Genomic DNA, 21,405 nt, shown 5'->3' on the forward strand with positions numbered 1-21,405 from the left:
AAGCAGAAACTTGAAGCTTGCAATTGTTTTACTGCTCATGGGGAAAGTGGAACTCCTAACTGTCTTGATATGTTCAGATTTATTTTTTTTTTAACCCCTATTCTCAGCTAGGCCTTGTCCTTACTTTCGCAGTATGCTAGGTTAGCCGTTGTCACCTATGTGTAAAAGATCTGCGGTATTCATATGAGTGCTATTTTAAATAGCTTTTTTAATATCTCAGACAGAGGAATACCAGCACTAGTGTTTCTAACTTTGGGACACCTACTATCCACCCTGGGGCTAGAAAGGAACATTACTTAAAAGCATTGTTGCATATTCACCAATAGTGATAAGGTTATGCTTTCGTGGTAATCATTTGCCATTGATTTTCATTGCAGACAGGACCTTGCAATAGTTGGAGCACTCGTTTTGCACAAGTTTAAGGCAGAAAATATAAAGATGGAGGTGTTCTTCCCTTAGTTTAAAAAATAGAAGTGGAATTTCACTAAGGATGAAAGAGCTGTTGTGATAAAAACTGATTATGTCTTTTTCAGGCTGTGGTGGTATTTTCCAAGCTACCAGTGGGGAAATCCATTCTCCAAACTATCCTGAGCCTTATAATAACAACACAGACTGTTCTTGGATTATCCAAGTTGACTACAGCCACAGAATCCTATTGAACTTCACAGATTTTGACATTGAAGATCACCATTCGTGTAACTATGACAACGTTGCAGTAAGTAACAATAGAAATTTCAAATGTTTCCTTAATGAGTCTGGTGAAATGCTTGCAAAAGAGGAAGCTTACTGTGCAATTTAGACTGCAGTTAGTTTTAGGCTGTTAGTTGCATAGTCATGTTCTGTGTTATTCACTGACAAGTTAAGGCTCAAATTTTAAGTTGAGTAGTTGCAACTTCCCTTTGTTTCACCAGTGAGGCAGACTTCACAAAAGCATATCTGCATTCTTCCAGGTTCCCACATACAGCTGGAAGAATCTTTTATTGAAAGCAATGCATGCCACATCCTAGTACCACATTTTTCTTTTAGGGAGCGTGTTCTAGGTATTACTGAAAGAATAACCCTATATATAGATGGCTGTTATAACACCCTTTCCCATTTTAATTTTAGTGCACTTTACCACAGCTTGCTCCAAACCACAGGATGGGCTGCCCACATATATGGAGCAGATTGACCACACTCTGTTCTCAGGACAGAGGGAGGGAGGTCTATATCCGGACGGAAATTGGGCTGGCTGGTTTTCTTTATGTTTACCCTGTGTGTGTTCAGGTGCTCCTTAGCTGCCTGTTTAATTGCTTCCTTAGAGACACTGCTCTCTTAAAAGCTGCACATTGTTACTGGTTTGTGAGCTTTTGTTGATGTCACGGAAATTCAAGTTGCTGCACAACCAGTGCACAACAACTAAGAACTCTCCACTTGGCCTTTTGGGAGCAGGGACATGAAATCCTGACCTTAGATGTCAGATTGCACTTCTCTCAGTACAAAGGCATGCGTGATCGGTAGCAGTCAGATAAAGCACAGTGGCTGTAGCCCAAAATCCAACCAGCTTTCCTCTTCTTGATAAAATGTCATTGAGGGAACTCAATTTGGCAGGAACTGAGACCCTTTTGAAAACAGCACCAGTTTTAACAGCGTTGCCTCGTAAAGCTTATTTGTACTGAATCAGAAAAAAATGAAACATGTCCCCACTTTGCTGAGCAGAACTGGAGATTTCATTTAGTCACAAAGCATCTTTGTACAGTAAAAGTTGTGTTTTTTTTTTTCTGGTTCTGAAGCATAGGGAAGCATGGTTATGTTATTTTATTTAATCATTTAACTACATCGGGGGATTATTGAAAGGGAAAATCTATTGGAAAAATATGTCAGTCTTCTGTCATATCACACCAAAGTAGAAAATCGTATTGCCTGACAAAAATATGAATAATTTTAAAAATAAATAATAAAAACAAAAAGCAAAACCAAACAAGATAAACACAAAGACATACGCACACACACACACACACAAAAAAAACACTATCACAAAAACAAAACAAAACAAAAACACCCACAAATTAAGGGCTAAGTTCTGAAAAGACCTGATATGCAATTTTGTTTTATACCTGATACCAAAGAACGTATCTATCTATCTAAATACCCTGCAGAGTACTCAGCTTTGTGAACTCCTTGCAGTTACGGGCACAGCTCCCATTAACCTTATAGGCTGGATGTGGGCACTGGATTTCTAGTCATTGAAAGGCAAAAGTCCTTCAGCTGGCAGAGGAAATGGCTTTGCACAAGGCAAAGCTTGCAGTACAGCAATACGTCCTTTCCTCTACTGTCTTACAAGTACCTGATATTTGCTTCTGCTTTTTGTTTTGCTGGGGGAATGATGGAAGAGGAAATTGCTGATCAGCCCCAGCTGTGCAAACACAACTGAGGCAGCAATGCGAACAGGGAGGGAGATGCAAGTTTAATGCAGGCATCAATCACTGCTCACCAAGCGGAGGGTAGTTTGAAAATGGATGCGGAGAATGCTGATTTGAAACTAAGAGATAACAAAGGGCTCTGGGGCATGAGGCAGGGTATAGCTCTTCAGCCCCCGTATAGGTGGGTCAGTGGGGCAAGAAAGGAGCAGATGGGATTTCTTTCTCTTCTTGGTATGCCTGTGAGCTGAAAATTGCTTGTTTTCAACACCTGGATGTGATTTGTGTTCATCTCATTACAAGGCTTGGTATATGCTTTGCATGATTATAGGAAAACAGAGTTAGGGTACAGAGATTATCTGAAAGTAGCTAAGTAGATGTATGACTGTGAACGGTTTAGGAATTGCATTCCAGAAGAAGCATAAACGGAAAATATGGGCAGCTAAGGAAGCTGGTGGATTGTTTTTCTCTCTCTAACATAGGAACAATTACTGTGTATGAGTAACACAGTGGTTCCACCCTTTTACGTTTCTGAATTTTTTACTTATTGACACGGATTTTATTTGCTTTGTAAGTTCTCTTGGGTCTCCTCTCCACCCTTGAGCGTACCAATGTCCTTTTCCTTCATCCTTCCCCAGCTAGACCCACTCATTTTGCCTCGTGTTATGACTCTAGATGTCACGCATAGCTGCAGTGTTGTTTGCCTGTTCTTTGAGCTTCTTCCTATGGTTTCTGCCCTTATTTATTACTTCTTCTTCAATATTTCTACTGTAAATTATTTTCTATGGGAAACACGTGAAAATCTATTTTTTCCTGCAATGTTTTCCATTGCACAGTTATTATGTGAGCAAAACGGAAGGGGCAGATATTCATGTCTGCTGCTTCTTGGCTGTGTTGCAATTCCAAAAAGCCCAGTGTGTTTTTCAGTTCTGCTCTGTGATTTCGTATGTGAATATGAGCAGAACAGGTCTAGGTTCAGCCAAAGTAATTTTAAGCCCATAACTGTAACCCATGGTGTAACTGCTCTGAGCTCCCTCTAGAGTAAATGGACGGTGTGCACAGAGAGTGGTCCAGGCCACCAAAAAGCACGTTCACCGTCCACTCCCTGAATTTAGGTGGTTCCGGTTTCTGTACTTTATCAGTTCTCAGAACAGATGAACAGCTCTTCGTCTGTTAAATGTGGGTTTGTAGCTTTGTCTTCCTCTGGTCTTATGCCTTGATTATATTCTGTAGAAAGCCTAGGGTCTTTGAGATGTTTTGGTGCCACCGTGCATAAGGAAGAAGTATTTGCTTTCTCTCTGTGTACCAGTCTTTCTATCTGGAGAGTGTGCCTTACATCAAACAAATTTGTTTCTTTGAAGGAAAATAGAAGAAAAGAAATTGTGAACTTACAGAAATTCCTGTGTTTTTTGCCCTGATAGTTAAGCAGTATTCTAGCTGATGGTATGTCAGAAGTGCAGGTCAGCAAGAGTTTCAGTTATTTGCAGACTCCATGAAGATATGGCTCAAAAGACATCACTTACAGCACAAGGCACTGAAAAGGGGTGGGAGAAATAGTTAGTTGCTCTCAGTGCCTTGATTAAGTAAATGTTATTTTTCTTTCCCATTGCAGTATATAACAACTAGTACAGAGGATTGTAGAAAAGTACACTTCTGGGAGCTAGAGAGAAGGTTATGACTTGCTTTATTCCAAATGCTGGCAGAGACAACATTCCAAGAGAGGGCAGCTAGAACCCCCCTGTACAGGGAGGCTCTCATGGCTGAGAAGACAAAAAAATATTTTTTTTGTCATGTGCTTTTGCAAAATGCAGGACACATTTTAGCAAGGCGGCAATGAATCATGCAGTTATGTTCATTGTGTAAAGGGAAGAGAAAAGCAAATTGCAGCTACACACGATATAAAGGAAAACTTGGCTTTTAAGTCAGCGGATGCATCATTTTCCTTTACTCACACAGCCACAGAAATGCATTTCGCAGATGTTTTCAAAATAACTTTAAGAAGCTGCAGAGAGACACAACTTTCCTGAAGTAGTGTGTGAATGTTGCGGTTTCTGATCTGGACTCAAGACTGAAATCCTCCCTGAAAAACAGTTTAAGCTAATAAATAGGAGGTGAGCAAAAATGATGCAGCATAGATAAAATATACATGTGCAACTGCTCCTACTTAACTTACAGCAGCAACTCTTAGGAGTTGTGGCAGCTTGGCAGCTACATCTTGCTTGGATCAGTTTTTTAGCAAGTATAAAGGCTAGGAATTCTTTTTTTTTCTTTTTTTTTTTTTTTTGGAGGAGACACTACTATTCTTCAAGCAAGCTGCCCAGAAACAGCAAATACACTTGATTTAGAAAATATTCCTCTGACTTCATGCTCTTCTCCCAGTATTACCAAAGAAAGACTTCTTTCTTCCAGAAAGCTCTTGGAATGAAATGTCTGCTTAGTCTCTGACATTACTCATTCTTAATATCCTCCCTACTGAGAAAGCTTAACTATTAGAGTCTCATAACAGTCCATGTGTCAATGTTCAGATCCTCAGCTGTGCAGAGCGGCACAGATCATCAAAACCAAAAGTTTGCATGAACTGTAATATGGCCCTCTCTCTGTTCTCTGTCAGAGAGCAATGCTTATTCTCAACTCTAGCGTTCAGATAAAATCCTCTCACTAATGTCCAGGGAAGGACAGAACCTTGATTCCTACGGGTTATTTCCTTAGTCATTGCATTTTTTTACCACATTCCATGGCTTGTGGTTTTTAACTCCAGGCAATCTGGTTTATATACAAAATATATGTACAGTGGAAGAATAAACATTGCACAGTACGTATTAAAGAGCTTACTGTGGCGAGATGCAAAGAGAGAAGAAAAGGTTGAATGAATGGATATCATGGCTCTCTTTACAAGGTAATCATTTGTATAGGCATTGCAGTACACTTAATACTCTGTCACAAGGTCCCACACAGCTTGCTAGTGTTATATGCCCAAGGGCAAATGTTTAATTCATGAATACTGCATTGGCTAAGTAGGATATGCCAGTGGATTAAACGGGAGTTTTGTCCTTTGTTGCTTAGCTCTGAGGTTTATTTGAGACAGGCCGCCTTTTTCCCAGCTAATGTTTTTGTACATTTTTTTCTCTAATGTGCTCAGGGTCTTTTCAATATTGGAAGCAGAAACATTGCATTGTGTTATACAGTCTAGCTGTTTGTTTTTTTTTTAATTAATCAGTGCTACATTGCACAGGTTTGCTGGGATGTGAGGCATTTGAAAGCAAAGGAAGAAAATATTGATTAAAAAGTAGATTTTCTTCTAACCCAATGCCATTATTTTGCTCTAAGTGGGGTTTCATATAGCTTTTAACATCCGAGCAACTATCTTTCAGTAGTCTCACTATCTCATTTTTTTTTCTATTTTGTTATAGTAAAATGAGTCACGGGTTATACTAAATGGCGTGCTTGCAGTCATGTAGGACATTAATGCTGAAACAGGAATTTAAGTCAACTCTTGCTGCTGCCCAGTGGCCCAAAAGCTTTTACTCTGTGGGGCATGCAACTGTGCTGATGCCTCCAGTGCTCATCACTAAGGGTGGCCCATGGCTCCAAACACAATGAATCATATCTGCTGGAGCGCTACAAGAGATTAGTGGGACACTCTGAGCCATTTTTCCCCTCTTGTTGTTGGTGGTTGGTTGGTGGTTATTTTTTGTGTATGCGTGTTTTGTTTTTGTTTTTATAATTTTGATGTCACTTCAGATAAAACTCATTGGTTTTAACTTCACTATTCTTCTCTTCCTGATTTTGAAACAAAGAGGAAGGAAACAAAATTATCAGCTGTAAGGGAAAAAAGAGAAGGAAGGCATTTGTGGTAAAATTAAAAATGAAGTTTTATAAAACCATCTTTGCTGTCTTTCTCCCTTTTTTTAACTGTTCTTTACCCTCTACCTAAGTAGCACCTCACGTACGTGTGTGTAATTCAGCACACTAAAGCCCTTATAAAGCATAGATATATGGACTCTGACACTTCATGCTGGATACAACTATCTAAAAACCATAATACCAGTGTCTACTCTTTTTACATGCAGTCATAGCTCCTACTATTGCACTAGTTGTGTGTCAGAGCCATTTTGGAGGTCTTTATGGTGGCAAGATTTAGGGTTTATCTGAATAAAAACTACAAAGGAATTCATTTTAGCCATTAATTGATGAAAATAAGTGTATGGGATTATCTGGATTGTTAAGCAAGACTGCCTGCATACCATGTACATGCAGAGTGGTGTACATGCATTGTTGCGTGGTGCATTTGCTTTATAAAGGTTACAGTAGCTTCAGCCTGAAATACCTGGATTTTCTGGAAACAGCCACAGAATTAAGGTGCTATGCACAGGTTGTTTGCACTGCTCATACCAGGGCTGTATCAGGATCAAAGCATATGAAATGTAAGATAGAGTATAAAATAAAAGTATTCTCAAAATGCCTATTGAAACTCAGTACTTAACCTTTTCGTGACAGGTGTTTGATGGTCCTAGCAATGAAGCACCTCTTCTTAGAAAACTCTGCGGGACACAGCATCCTACTCCTATCACATCCTCCAAGAATCTGATGTACGTCCGGCTGCGCTCTGATTCAACCATCCAGCACAGGGGCTTCAGTGCTCGTTTTACTGAAGGTAGTTTCTTAATTTACATAAGCACGTATTTAAACAATCACCAGTTAGTTTGCATTAGAGAGAGTCTTTCAGCACAGCTGATACCAGAAGAGTTGCTTCTGTACATGCATCGTACCAGTGTGTATCTTTAAGAGCACTGATTTTTTTAAATTATAAACTAAAGAATTTAAAATCTAAGGATCACCTTAGATTCTTTGATTGGGAACAAATTGCTTTTATAGAAAGCCATCCAGGATATGTCAGATGCTTCTTATTCCTCTTCCCTTGAGGGCCACCTACCCATAACTATCTTGAGAAAAACATGCAACTGGCAGTTTCCCCAGACCTACTGGCAAAGTACCATTTTATGTGTCTATCCATGCACGTGAATCTGAAAAGGTATAAAGCAATTTTGTGTGGTGCTATTGATGAAGTCCACGGATTCAGGCCTGCAAAACCTGCCAAACATCATGTATCCAACTTGTGGAGGACTAAATGGTATTTTCCACTGTTTCTTTTTTAATACAAAAAAGACTCTAATGTGACAGAACCTTTCATAACATTACATACTATTTGATGATTGATTTTTTTTTCATAATAACTTTGAAAGCATATTTTCCTCCAGATATAATCATTTAGTTTATGCAAAGAAAATCCATTTCTCTTATTTTTTCTTACGATTTTGTTTCACTATATGTTACTGCTTTGGCACCTAACTCTCCACTCTGCCGTATAAAGCAGCTGTGTGTTAAACTCGGAACTGGGGGTTTTATGATGAGTCAGTATGCTCAGAAATTATGCATGGCAGCATTCAGCACTTAGCCAAAGTTACACAGTCAGTCAAGCTCTTACATATGTGCAACATTTCACACAAATGCTGGTTTGTTGATGCACCTCACAAAAGGATAATGCCAATGGAATGGGATGCTGTCCTTGGACACTGGAAATTTCTGGAGAGTTCTTACTATTTTTTTCCTGTCTAGTTTCCAACACAGGGAAATAATCAGAGAAATAAGTTTATGATTGGGCTACCCTGAAAACAAGTTATTTTGGCCCCAAGATTGCTCTTCTTGGCTATTAGGTACGGATAAAGATGAGGTTTGCTACTAATTCATTCTGGCTTCGCAGATGGTCAGCCAGATGCAGCATCACCTGTGGAGCCAGGTCAAGAAAGTACACTAGTACTGGGAGCTAGTCCTTAAGCCTCTTTTTCTACAACTTGCTGTCTTGAATTTTATCCTTATTTCAAATTGCTATAGGATGTTATATTTTACGTATCTTTGCCATGCAATCTAAGAGATGTGTTTTATATATACAAATAATTATCTATGTGTATATATGTGTATGTGTTTCATTCTAAAGCATGCGGAAGTTTCATAGAGTCAGATTCAGTTGGGGCAGCAATTTCCTCTCCTCTGTATCCTGCCAAATACCCAAACAATCAGAACTGCAGCTGGATTATTCAGGCTCAGGAACCATGTAAGTAAAAACATCTTTTATAGTTAGCTTGGATGACTAATATCCTCATCTTCTTTTCTATAGTAACAATAGAAAATTCCTCCTTTATTTCTCTAGGAAGTTCTGTATCCTGATAGTTGGATAGAGCGTAGCTCTCATAATCTGTCCTAAATCAGATTTCACTGTTTAGGTTTAGGGTATTGTGAGGTAAACAGTTTACAACTTTGTCATAGTAGGTGATTTACTGTGACTCAAGTGTTGAAATTATAAATGGTGTTGAACATTAAGTGAAGTTGGATTCATCCATGAGAAAATCTAGGGCTTATATATAATTAAAGCACTTGTGTTCAGCTGAGATTACTTTGGTCTGTATTTTTCATACTAGCGTTGTGTTACATCAAATCTATGCTGTTAACAAACAAATTAAAAAACATAAATAATGAGAAAAGGTATGGAGGAATTTCAATTTAAAATGCAAATCAAAAAGAATACGAATAAACTGGTTTCATGTATATAGATATACCTTCAGTTGTGCCTGTCAAATTTTAAACAAATTTGACTGATAGTAAAGCACCAAGCATTTTCCATTAGATACTAGTATTACCTTTAATGCTCAGTATTTCCTTTACATTGTATAAGTTTCCTTACAAATATGTACAGCTGGGTCATAGTATCCTGGTAACGTGATTTAAAAGTGAATGTTTATTTTAATAGCAACTACTGAGCTTGAGTTGTTCATATGATATCTAGCCATTGTTATAAATCTGGTTGGAACTTTCTATGATTTTAATAAGTTTATTTTATTTAGTTGTAGAATGAAGGTCAATCTGCCAAAGAAAACACTAAACCAAAAATCAGGCGATAAGCAATACTTTTTTAAAGCATAGTTTCTTATACAAATACATGAAAAGGACATCAACAAAACTGTTCCCCGCCTATATAACATTTATTTTTAAAGGCGATCTTTTCCTGGACCCAGGTTGAAAACTCAGACATAACTGTTGTCTCCTGATTTACATCAGCATGAGAGATCAGAAAAATCCTTCCTAAATAGTAGCCTATCTATGTAGTGACCTCATCCATGTGTCGGTGGGACCAGTACGTCCCACACGTTCCAGGTACACGTGGTGGTGTTATGCCAGTCGCAGTGTTACAGGGCACAGACACAAAATAGATTTAGCCAATGGCAAACCAGGGCAGAGAGCTCTTGCTCTGCTTTTACTGAGAACGCCAACAAGTCTCCTGCTCTTACCCCCCGCTGTGTTTTTACTTTTTATTTTGTGTCCCGAGGACCTGCATTGATAGCTGTAATTGATTGACTGGACCAGGACACAAAGAGTGCCCAACACGCGGATTACGCGGTTGAATGCCAGTCCGTGGCACCCTGCTGAACGCAGCGCCTGGGTCCATGTCTGTCATCTCAGCTTATTCTAGCTAATTAAGTGTAGCCCAGTGAGAAGCAAAATATTTGTGTCAAATTCAGACTTGCTCAATGTGGGAGAAAGCTTAGTTATGACCTAAACCATGAGCCCCTCTTTCTGACCCGCTTGCACTGCACAGGTGCACTGAGGCCAGGACTAACTATTGTCACAAACTGGCATTGAGAAAAGCCCCTGTTCTTCCTGTTGTGACTTCACCTTCGTTCCTGTTGGACAAGCAAAAGCAATGTGAGAGTCAAAAATACTCCGAGTCAGAAATCCTCTTTTTCAGGATGTAGCCTGCAGTCTGAGGGTGTGGAAAATCCAATTCCAGACAAATATAGCTGAGGGTAGTTAATGATCCTTTAACCAGTCCAATTGATGTATGTGGAATGTTACAAAACGATGAAAGTCCAGCTCTTTCTAAGCCTGGAGCAGGGCAGCGTCAGTTCACATTTTGTCCAAATCTATTGTATAGATCACGAAGGGACAGAAGGTCACAGACATGTAGAAATAAGTTTTGTTTCTGAATGAGTGAAAATTTTCCATGCTGTATTTGCAGACATTTTCAGTATATAATGAAATTGTTCAGATGTTTGCAAATTTAGGTTCATGTCTATATGTATAATCCCATGCTTCTAATATTAATTGTATTAGAAAGTACTGAAACATGAAGAGATTTACCAGGACCTTTGCAGTAAGGATTAATGCACTTCCGTGAAATTCACTCCACATATCAAGTATGAAACTAGTTCAAATGTTATGCTTTATGGGGACTGATTGACTTCAGAAAAGACAGTACATTTGTTTACATGTAGTTATTTCTTCACTAAATGCCAAACACCTTTTAAAGTTTTTCTCTTCGCTGTTGCCAGTCAACCACATCACACTCTCCTTCACTGATTTTGCTATTGAAAGCAATACACAAAACTGTACGAAGGATTTTGTGGAGATTTTGGATGGGAATAACTATGAGGCTCCTCTTCGAGGTACTGTACCATTGTCTTGTTTATTTCATATATAGGATTGCACCCAAAGTAAGCAGTTTTTTGTGAGTGTCTTCCTGCTTCAAGGATTTATTTATTTTTTCCAGTGGCCAGTGTAGTCAGAGGAGACTGTGGGTGGAGGGATAAGTCTTCATTGAGAACAGCATGGTCCTCTCAGGCTCTGACTGTACCCCTCTGCTCACTTGCAGTATAGAGTTGACTCCTGCTGTCTTTTCCTTCCTCTTCAGCAGAACAATATGGGGAACCAAGCAATTCAGTTTAAATTGAATTCCAGGTTAACAGTACAGGAACATAATGGATTGCTAGCCCAACTCAAGGGCTCTACAAACTCTTCAGAAGGGATAGGCTAGGAAGGAGAGGCAGGGGGGTAGCCCAGTATGTTAGGGAGGATTGTCACTCGGCAACTACCTCAACGGAGGTTGTAGCAGGGTGGGGTGCGGTCTCTTTGCCAGAGCTACAAGCGATAGGACAAGAGGAAATGGCCTCAAGTTGTACCAGGAGAGGTTTTGGTTGGATACCTGGAGAAATTTCTTTACTGAAAGGATTGTGCTGCATTGGAATAAGCTGCCCAGGGAAGCGGTTGAGTCACCATCCCTGGAGGTCTTTAAAAGACGTTGAGATGTAGAGCTTAGTGATATGGTTTAGTGGAGGACTTGTTAGTGTTAGGTCAGAGGTTGGACTAGATCTTAGAGGTCTTTTCCAACCTGAATCATTCTATGATTCTATAATGTAACTCCCACTGTAGAGTCCATACTAAACATAGGTGAAGAAAGCTGCAGATTTCTGGGAGCACAAAATGGATAGATGGATTTTCCTCAAGCCCTGGAAAGCCTGACTTTCTGCTTGTTCCTGATTTTTCTACAGCTTTCTCCCTGCATGTCTTCCCAGAGCCATCACTTTCGAGTGGCAGGAGCAGCCTGGAACAACAAAATGCAGTGCTTACACTGCTAGGAAGTCATGAGACAGACCTGGCCACAGACATCCCCAGGGTTGTCACAAATTCCCTCCTGGCAAATTCAGAATGCACACGATAGATTCTGTTCTCCCTTATACTACTTTTGTATATAATCTCTTGGCAGGAGTGGTGTTGCACTCAAAATAAATGGCTTGTAACAGTGAGCAGAAGTCATTTTTTTGCCACCTACCCTTAGCCTTCACCTGGCAAGAGGACAAGGACATGATATGCTACCTTTCTTTTTCATTTCAGATTCCTTTCTGCTAAATCATGATTCATATTCTTAATCTCCATATTACAGTCCATTAGAGGCAAACTGGTGTGTTATTTCTCACTTGTTGTTTTCATCATAAACAAACAGAGAAATGGGAACTACTGGCAGATGTATTTGTTGGGATAATTTTGTAAATTTAATAAGGCTGTGATTTCTGGATAGAGTGAATGCAAAAGAGTTCAATGACAGGATAGCCAGTGACTTAACTAAGGTGCTTGGGCTGCAGGACATCCAGGTTCAAATTCTTCCTAAGTTTAAGAAAAGAAAATGTCTACCAGAGTTGAGTTCTTTGCTAATAAAATGGGTATTTCATTTTTATGTAGATTTAACTGACAACTACAACTGTAAGCAAAAAATTTTACTTTTCGCTGCTCTCAGGCATTAACCCCAAATGTTACATTATCAATAGTAGTTACATGCAAACACTGCTTTTTTCCTCTCTGGATTGTTCTCTTTTAGGCCGTTACTGTGGCACAGCCATGCCACATCCTATCACTTCTTTTGGTAATGCCTTGGTAGTCAACTTCATCTCCAACAACAACGTTACTGCCAGGGGCTTCCATGCCACCTATGCTGCGTCATCATCATGTAAGTCCATATGGCAGGTGTTGCTGGCTTATACCTCTTATTTTTAAGAAAAAGACCAGATCTTGTATCTTTTTGGCTCTCTGACATTCCCTCTTTTAAAATCTTCTGTTGCCTTCCCTCTTTTTGGATAAGGTCTCAATAAGGGTATCAACAAGCTAAAGAACAACGAGACAAGGCGAAATGCTTTCTTGATTAGCAAAAGCTCTGACTCCATCGAGGTATTTTTTCTATGTCGTCTTTCTCAAGCCTCTGCTGTCTCCTTCTTGTTGCAGCCTGCGGAGGTACTTTCCACATGGACAGAGGAGCTTTCAACAGCCCTGGCTATCCCGAGTCATATCCGCTCAACACCGAGTGTGTCTGGACAATTCTCAGCTCCCCTGGCAACCGGCTACAGCTGTCCTTCATGTAAATGCATTGCCAGGGGTTATTATTCAACACTTTAACAGAGCTGAAGGAAGGATGCTCTGTGTTTATTAGGAAGTGTAACTACCAGATGATAAAGCTGAAACATGCTTTTACAGTCACTTGGAAAGAGAACACAGCAGTGGTTGGTGTCAGCTGGTATTCTCCTGTCTTAGTCATTGTTTATTATATTAAGGCACATACAGTGTGATATAAATAGGTGATTTATTGTTTGAACAACATGGGATGCTGGAGAAGCTAGTTTTCACTCACATATAAACAAGAAGAGGAAATTTAGTGTTATTGTACCTTTTCTTTACAAAGGAAACTCCTACTATTTCCTTACTACAAGACTCATCATAGTGTTTATTATATAGCTAAGTCATATAAAGAGCCCAAATACTCCACAGATTGTAGGGTTAGAATTGATATTAAAGTCTTCAATTTTTTTCCAACCATAAGGACAATTATAGCAATGAAGGTACAACAGGGACCAGGATAGTATCCTAAGGAAATTTTCCCTTCAGCAAAGTAACTTTCCTTTCAAGATTTCAGACAGGAAAGTTATGCGTGATCCACAGAACAATATGGAATCCTTTACCAGAGTAGTTAGGTTGTCCTTTGCCCGTTATATGGATTTCTGAGCTTCTCTGTTTCCCAGCATCAAAGATTGGCTGATGCCAAGAAACAGAGCACTGACCCTTAGTAAACCTTATCAGGGATCAGCAGAAATAGAAAAGTCTGAAATTTGCATTTACAGTTTATCAGGACAAAAGGAAAACTTACCCAATAACATGTTGACTGCATAAGGTACAATTTGTTAGACACATGCTGATTCACTAATGCAATGAAAAGGACATTATATTCCTCCTTTACTCAGTGAAGCAGAGAATAAGCACTACAGCCTGAAAACATTTTCTAAAATATTCGATACAAAATAATGAATAACAGCTTTTCAGAACCAAAACAGAAATCTAGTGTGAAGCAGAAACTATCAGCAGATCATATATTTAGATAGATAAAGTGATACTTAGTAGATGTAGACACTTTTTTTTTTTTTTTAAGTTACACATAGCTGAAAAGCAAGCTGAAAATACTGGAAAGCATGGAGTCATTATGTGAGAAAGCAGTATTTATTTAATTTAATTTAATATTAGGTTTTTATAAAGTTTTGTTGGCATGAGGTATTCATTTTCTTCAGCTCAGTCTGAATAGAAATGCCTGTCTTGCAATTTGAGGTTTAGCTTTAAATTAGTCTGAAGTATATCCAGATGAGTGGTTGGAACCATTTCACAGCATCTGTACCCTGAACACATATGGCTGTATTCAGGACTGGAGGGGAGGAGTTGTTACCAGAAAATCAGAAAGCACAAATGTTTTGGAGCGTTTGTTATAAGAGGCCTCACTGGAATCTTTGCTGGATATTCACAGCCAGCTTCTGGAAAGTATTTTGAATTGAATCAAAGCACTTCACTTAGAATAATAGATAATGTTTTTTAGAATATTATTTAGCATTCTGCTCAGTACAATAATCAAGAATTTAGAATTTGATGTCTAAGTCCCATTCCTGTTCTAAGGTGAAAATTGTTTTAGAAGAGTTAAGAGTATTTATTTATTTATTTATTTATTTTCAGAACCGGCCATGTGAAATGCAGAGAGGGCATAGAGGAAATATTTCGTAATTCTGGAGAAAATGCTAAGGGACTTTGGGGCTTTGAGGTGTCAACTACAAATGAATCTAGGCCTCTGGAAATTATTTTCTCACCAGAGAGTGTACTGAAATAATATTCAAATGTAGGGGCTGCAAACTGATTTTAAGGCTAAAAGTATTTTCTGCATCCAATAGGTGTTAAATTCTGACCTGGGCTTATATTAAAAATCTCTTTAATATTTCAGGGGCTTTCTGTGTTTCATGGTTGTTGGAGAACCAACAAATATTAAAAACTTGAGAACTCTTAAGTTTGAATTTAAAAAGTTTGGGAACCCTTTACAAATTTTAACTTTACAAACTGAAGCTCTGTCATAAAATAAGAGGCCAGAAAGGAGCAAGCCCTGTATCAGCAACACAAGGTAAAAAGCAGGAACTTCTGGGTTCTGGAGGGTTGCTGTGCTCTTAGCTGTTATGGCAGGATAATAGCTGCAGGAGGATTTGTAGCCTGGCAGGGGAAACTCTGAAATATGTTTGTTATATGGCTGCTAATGCTCTTCTACTGCTATTGAAACAGAGCATTTCAGGTGGAACGTAGTAGTGGCTGCACCGAAGATTACCTGGAAATTCGCGAACAGAATGCTACAGGCAGGCTGGCAGGACGATTCTGTGGAGACTCCTTACCTTCGAATTATACATCTACTGTTGGACATATCCTGTGGGTTAAATTTGTCTCAGACAGCTCAGGCACTGGTGTTGGCTTCAGGGCCACGTTCTCTCACTGTAAGTAAATGCTATTTAATTGAAAACTATTGTTCGTTTGTAACGCTTCCAAAATGATTCAAAAAACTGAATGTTTGGCCCTGGAAAGACTATTAGAAAATGTTCATTGATGTCAGCAAGGCTGTGAATTTGCTTAAAAATATGTTATAAAATATCTACAAAACTTGTGTGTATGCAAATGTGTCACGTATTACATAATCAGATGAATTAGACATGAAATTCTATCCTTTAAAATTATCATAACAATATTTTCTCGAATTGATCATATTATCCTTTCAGAAACAAAAAAACTCCATGGATTGAGAAAATAAAATTTTCTCTATTTCACTGACTGTTTTCTAACAGTTTATCACCTGGTTTTCAGATTCTCCCTTCAGCAGTATTGTGAAGTACTGTGAAGATAGGAATAAGAACTATATGCTACAAAATTAATTTTAGCCCAAGTTAACAAGTAGTCTGTTGGAGTTTAAAATATCTGACCATATATCTGTGCTACATGAGAGAAAGCAATCATAGTCAATATTTTTGTTGCCATTTATTAAGCAATTAACAAATTAAGAAAAAAGCATTTATTTCCCAGCTTTTCATTTTGCTTTTTTGAGTACAACAGTGTCCATTTTCTGGTTTGTATCTAGATAACATTAAACAAATAGCAGAATTAGAAGAAAAGGAAATGATGCCAGTTCATAGATTCAAAGCTGCAAGGAACCATTGCAAACATCAGTACAACTCACTGCATGAACAGGCTGCTGAAGCCAGACATCCACAGCAATTCTGACTAAGCCAGCTAAACTTCTAACCATCTTCCTTTATGACTTTATGACTTTTACTACTCATTCTCAAATGGAATTATCGTTAGGTCAGAGCTCAGTAGAATCAAACCTGTTTTTCACCGGAACACACAAAAGCATTAAAAAAAATCCCAACATTTTCTTATTTAATGCTTCTTGGGAAGAAACAAACATGAAGTAGGCAAGGTGAGGAGAGAATTTAGCTGTGCCATGTTCCCATCTTCCCTAGATGTAGAGCTACATGGCTCAAATGGGTAATTTCCTTCAGATAAGGGCACACTGCATCCTTCACAACAAGAAAATAATTAGGTGTGTGCTCTAGGACTGAGACAGAAATCTATGCCTTGCAGCACTGTCTAGCCCTAAGTAAATTAAATAAGAAGGGCTAAAATGAAAGCTTTATTCCAGAATGGGCCCCAATGCTTCTTTTAATCTATGTGAAGAAGAGATTAGTTATCTCTTGCTTGTTTTTCAGTGTACGGAAATGACATTGTGGGAAACAGAGGACAAATAGCTTCACCACAGTGGCCGAGAAGCTACCCTCACAATTCTGATTACCAGTGGCGGATAAGTGCCAATGCTTCACAAGTTATCCATGGCCGTATCCTGGAGATGGATATTGAAAATCATCACAGATGCCGTTACGACAAGCTAAAGGTGATTTTATTGTAAGAAATTCTTTAATTTCATTTAGCTTTGATAAAAACGATGAACAAAGACACCTACAAGATGAATTTCTGAGGATCTGGTTGGGACTCATTGGCTTTGCCATGCCCTCTTTTCAATAATTATTAGGTATAGGAAGGGATACATACTCTATGGCTCCCTAACAGTTATTTCCAAGCTGTAAGTTTGAAATTTATTAAAAATAATTCTATAATGGACATCTCAATACCCATAAAATAAGGTTATTTTAAAAGCCTGCAAAGAACAATCCTTTTCTTGCACCTGTTTTGATCTCTGGATCAATAATGTGCTGTTGGCAGTAGGAAGTTACCTCTTTCTTCTTGTTTATTGTTTTTCTGTAATATAGACAAGCTTTTTCAGGCTGAAAAACACAGTAAGCATGATGCTAGGCAAAATGGAGTAGTAGAGGTAAAAACTTCTTTCTAAACTTAAGCACAACTACTTAGTTAAATAAGGTTTGTTGTTTTGTGTTTTTGTTGTTTGTTTGTTTTTTAAACCAGTTGACAATAATTATCCTTTGCTTTCACCTTTTGGAACAAGAAAGTTAATACTAGTTTAACATATTTAATACTCATTTCATTGTTAATCCACTGACATCAAAATTTAATATTAGTTCATAAAGGAAATGTAGCTTTTCCCTTCATCTCATGTCAGATTTTAATGGTATCTTCTTTCTTTTAATTCAGCCTGGGTTTTTGTCTGTCTATCTAAAAGCAAAAGTAGTTTCTTACATCAGCTAGACATCCAGTGGGTGACTCAAGGATCAGATTTTCAATGTTATAATAATATTTATTTATATTTCCCAGCTTACTCTACTTGGCATTTTTTTAGTGGGGGGGAGGAGGACAAGAACAAAAATAGATTTGAAAGGTAGCAAAAGAGAAACATCTTCTAACTACCAAGAATTTGGCTTATTAATACATAAAATAGAAATACATTATTACATACTTATTTGATAGAATTTAAAATATAGGTATTCCTCAGGAGAAAAAAAAAAAAAAAGGAAAGAAAACAATACCTTTTTATCTGTAGATCATATCACTTTTCCCTCAGCAAGGAACAAGATTGTGCCAGTGGACTTTTTTTCAAATGGGACGCCAGTCATTGTACCCAAAGAGCAACCCTGTGATGGGGAATGAGCTGAGATTGATGGGTTCTGTTTAGATCCTTCTTCCGTGAAAGCTTCATAAATAACACTGTATAATGGAAGAGATTTAGTTCTCTTTTTATATGAGGGGTTTCTCTCTAACTGGGATTTGCTGAAAGACCATCCAAATCCTTCTTGCTCATTTAAAGAGGGTAATTTTCTCATTGGAAACTTGCTGGCTATGAGGAGAATGAAATCTGCCTCTGTGAAGAGTAACACTTTCACTGTCTTTTTCTCATTGCAGGTTTATGATGGGCCCACCATCTATTCTCGACCTCTTGCAACATACTGTGGTGCAGATCCTGCTTCTTTTGCATCCTCTGGCAGCTCAATGACAATCCAGTTCCAGTCAGATTCATCTGTGACTGGAAAAGGCTTTCTTTTGGAGTGGTATGCAGTAGATGCTTCTGCTGCTACACACACCATTCCTAGAGGTGAGTTTTCAGTGGATTATGTGGTTAAAAGTGACATAGCCAGTCCTATACTGAGCTTTACTTTAAAAACAAAACAAAACAAAATCCTCCCCACAAGAGGAAGCCCTAGCTCTTAACTGTTTAGCCCCAGGTAAACATTTTATATACTTTCATGAAAAAGTATTCCTCTTGAAAGACTATTCTTAAATCACTGGCCATTATGATTTGAAACCTTACACTAGACTGCGTCATGTATTCATAAATAGAATATGCTCAGTATGATCATGTATCTCTTTGAGAAATAGTTCCTGGAAGGAGAGGGAGTGTGTTTATTATACCATTAGTTTTCTCTGAGCAAGTTCAACAGGAGGAAGTTAAGACTATCTGGGACATAGTGCAATGCCTTCTTTCTAAATCTAAAGGCAAATTCCTAGGGACCGAGGGACTACTGATCCCTGGGGCTCTGCAGCATAGTAGCAGTATGTAACGGTTTTATGCTCTAGCAGGGCACTGAACCACTATGTATCCCAGCAAAGGAGTCCATCTTGCCTTAAATTTACAGCTGAAAGAAAAGCATTTCAGTTTGAAGAGGGTCTAAATTGTTTATATATTACTGGTTGTGTACGCACCCTTCCTTTCTGAAGTACAACCTGTGTTAAACTGTGGTAGGACTCTTAGGACATTTTGTAGATATTCCTCATGGTAAAATAGGTCACATCACTACTACACCATGTAGCACAGGAATATATACAGTCCTTATAGGTCTGTATTTTCAGTCTTTTTGTCCCAGTCCAAATCAAAGCAATGCTTGAAGAAATGCCTTCCTGTGACTACATACACTATCATTCTGCCCCCGTTCTGCTTAATGACTGTCAAATTATACAGGGGAAATGTTAAATTTAAAAAGAGGATGCTTTCATTCTTGTCTTCTTGTATATCATAGGTGCATGTGGAGGGATTGTAACAACTGAAGAAACACCTTCATTCCTCTTCTCGCCGGGCTGGCCCATGAATTACAGAAATTTTGCTGACTGTGTGTGGCTTATCAGAGCTCCTGGATCCACTGTGGAGTTTAACGTCCTGTCTCTGGACATAGAATCTCACAGCTCATGCAACTATGACAAACTTATTATCCGAGATGGTGAGAAGCCAATCTTACCCTACCCGAATAGCGTGAAACGGTAATAGCTAAATAGGTCCCAGCACTGTGAAGTCTCTTGTCCATAGAGCTTAAGTAATCCAGATAGCAATAGGAACAGCATCTACACCAGTACTCTTCCTCTATGTTGAGACATTCTGCTAGTTTAAACAAAACTAGTAACGTTTTGCAAAATATTTGTTTGTCTATAAAAATATTTCTCAGTCTGTGAGGGTTTAAAAATCTTGAAAAGTACCTGCCTGAAAGTATGAGAGCCACAGTGAACAAAAGGCAAAGTGAAGTGATTTCATTTTAATATTTACATTTCTTCTTTTGATTTCAGGAGACACTAGTCTTTCTCCAGTGCTGGCTATTCTGTGTGGACGAGAACCTCCTGGGCCAATAAGATCAACTGGAGAGACTATGTTTATCCACTTCCTGTCAGATGGCAGTATCACTGGAGCTGGGTTTAATTCCTCGTATTACAAAAGTATGATTTGTTTCTCTTTTTCCTTAGATAAATGTCTGCCTTGCTGCTAACAACTGGATAAGGAAAGAAAAGACTTGTAAAGACATTTTTAGCAGCTGTCTACAATCTATGCCATTAATCACACAGATCAATTATCCAGGTCTCACAGATATGCATTAAAAATCTCTGACTTTGCAAAGATACAATTTGCTATTTGTCCAGCAAGGTTATGCAGTAAAGCATGATTCAAACAGACTAGTTACTTTTCAGAAGTTAGAAAAAGGTTTTGCAAAAGGTTAGAACAGCTCAGCTGAAGAGTGAAAGAGAAAGAATTCCCAGCTAAGAGAGGGAAGTAAATGACTCAAAGCATAGACACAAAACAGAGAGAGACAGATGTTGAGAGCTGTGTAAATTCCTGCAGAAATAAGCAATTTGCAAAGGCACTCCTCCCACATGCACTTTGGGCTGGTAACAGATTCCATAATGGGCTGAGGCACCAAGGAAGGTGTTACAATAACAGTGGGAAGCCAGGAGAACTTTTTGTTACTGAAATCTATCTTGACAGTAGGTGACAGTGGTTTAGTCCATGAAGCAGTGAACTCAGACATCATAAGCATTTGCTCATGCCATGGGAGGTCCTTGGCACAGAGGCCATGCTTACTTTTCTGTTAAGTCTGAGAACTGAGTTTAAGCGTCAAGATGTTTGGTGTGTGTCATCTTGCAATCTACTAGTTTGTATTTGGGAGATCATTCATTGTGTGCATTGCTCTATGGCCTTCAATTCTTCATGTGCTTTTACCTTTCACATCTTCCCTTTAGGAGAGAGGTGTTTTTTTCCAAATAAATAGTTGACACTAATACTTTCCCTTTGCTTCAACTCCTTTCTCCCAGGTTGTGGAGGCTATTTGCATGCAGACAGGGGTGTGATCACATCACCCCACTACCCTCAAGATTATTCTCCTAATCTGAATTGTTCCTGGCATGTACTGGTAACCTCTGGATTTGTCATTGCTGTCCATTTTGAACACCCTTTCCAGGTTAAGAGTGAGGATGCTTCCTGCAACCATGGAGATTATGTAGAGGTGAGGTTATTGGCTAGGTCCCCGAATCACTGAATGGTTGAGGTTGGAAGGGATCTCTGAGGATTATGTAGTCTAACCCCCCTAACAAGCAGGATCACCTAGAGCACATTGCA

General features: G+C 38.7%; 1 protein-coding gene across 1 annotated transcript in view; it reads left to right on the forward strand.

Moving 5' to 3' along the window:
• Window positions 1–21,405, forward strand: part of CUBN (cubilin) — a 141,527-nt gene that overhangs the window by 70,285 nt on the left and 49,837 nt on the right. Inside the window, 12 exon segments of the mRNA XM_050709354.1 lie at window positions 534–715; window positions 6,897–7,053; window positions 8,395–8,511; window positions 10,784–10,897; window positions 12,604–12,732; window positions 13,005–13,137; window positions 15,360–15,565; window positions 16,832–17,013; window positions 18,435–18,624; window positions 19,547–19,744; window positions 20,085–20,231; window positions 21,102–21,292. Of these exon segments, the coding sequence (XP_050565311.1) occupies window positions 534–715; window positions 6,897–7,053; window positions 8,395–8,511; window positions 10,784–10,897; window positions 12,604–12,732; window positions 13,005–13,137; window positions 15,360–15,565; window positions 16,832–17,013; window positions 18,435–18,624; window positions 19,547–19,744; window positions 20,085–20,231; window positions 21,102–21,292 (1,946 nt within the window).

The sequence above is a fragment of the Cygnus atratus genome, chromosome 2 (assembly GCF_013377495.2).
Source record: "Cygnus atratus isolate AKBS03 ecotype Queensland, Australia chromosome 2, CAtr_DNAZoo_HiC_assembly, whole genome shotgun sequence".
NCBI classification, from domain to species: domain Eukaryota; kingdom Metazoa; phylum Chordata; class Aves; order Anseriformes; family Anatidae; genus Cygnus; species Cygnus atratus.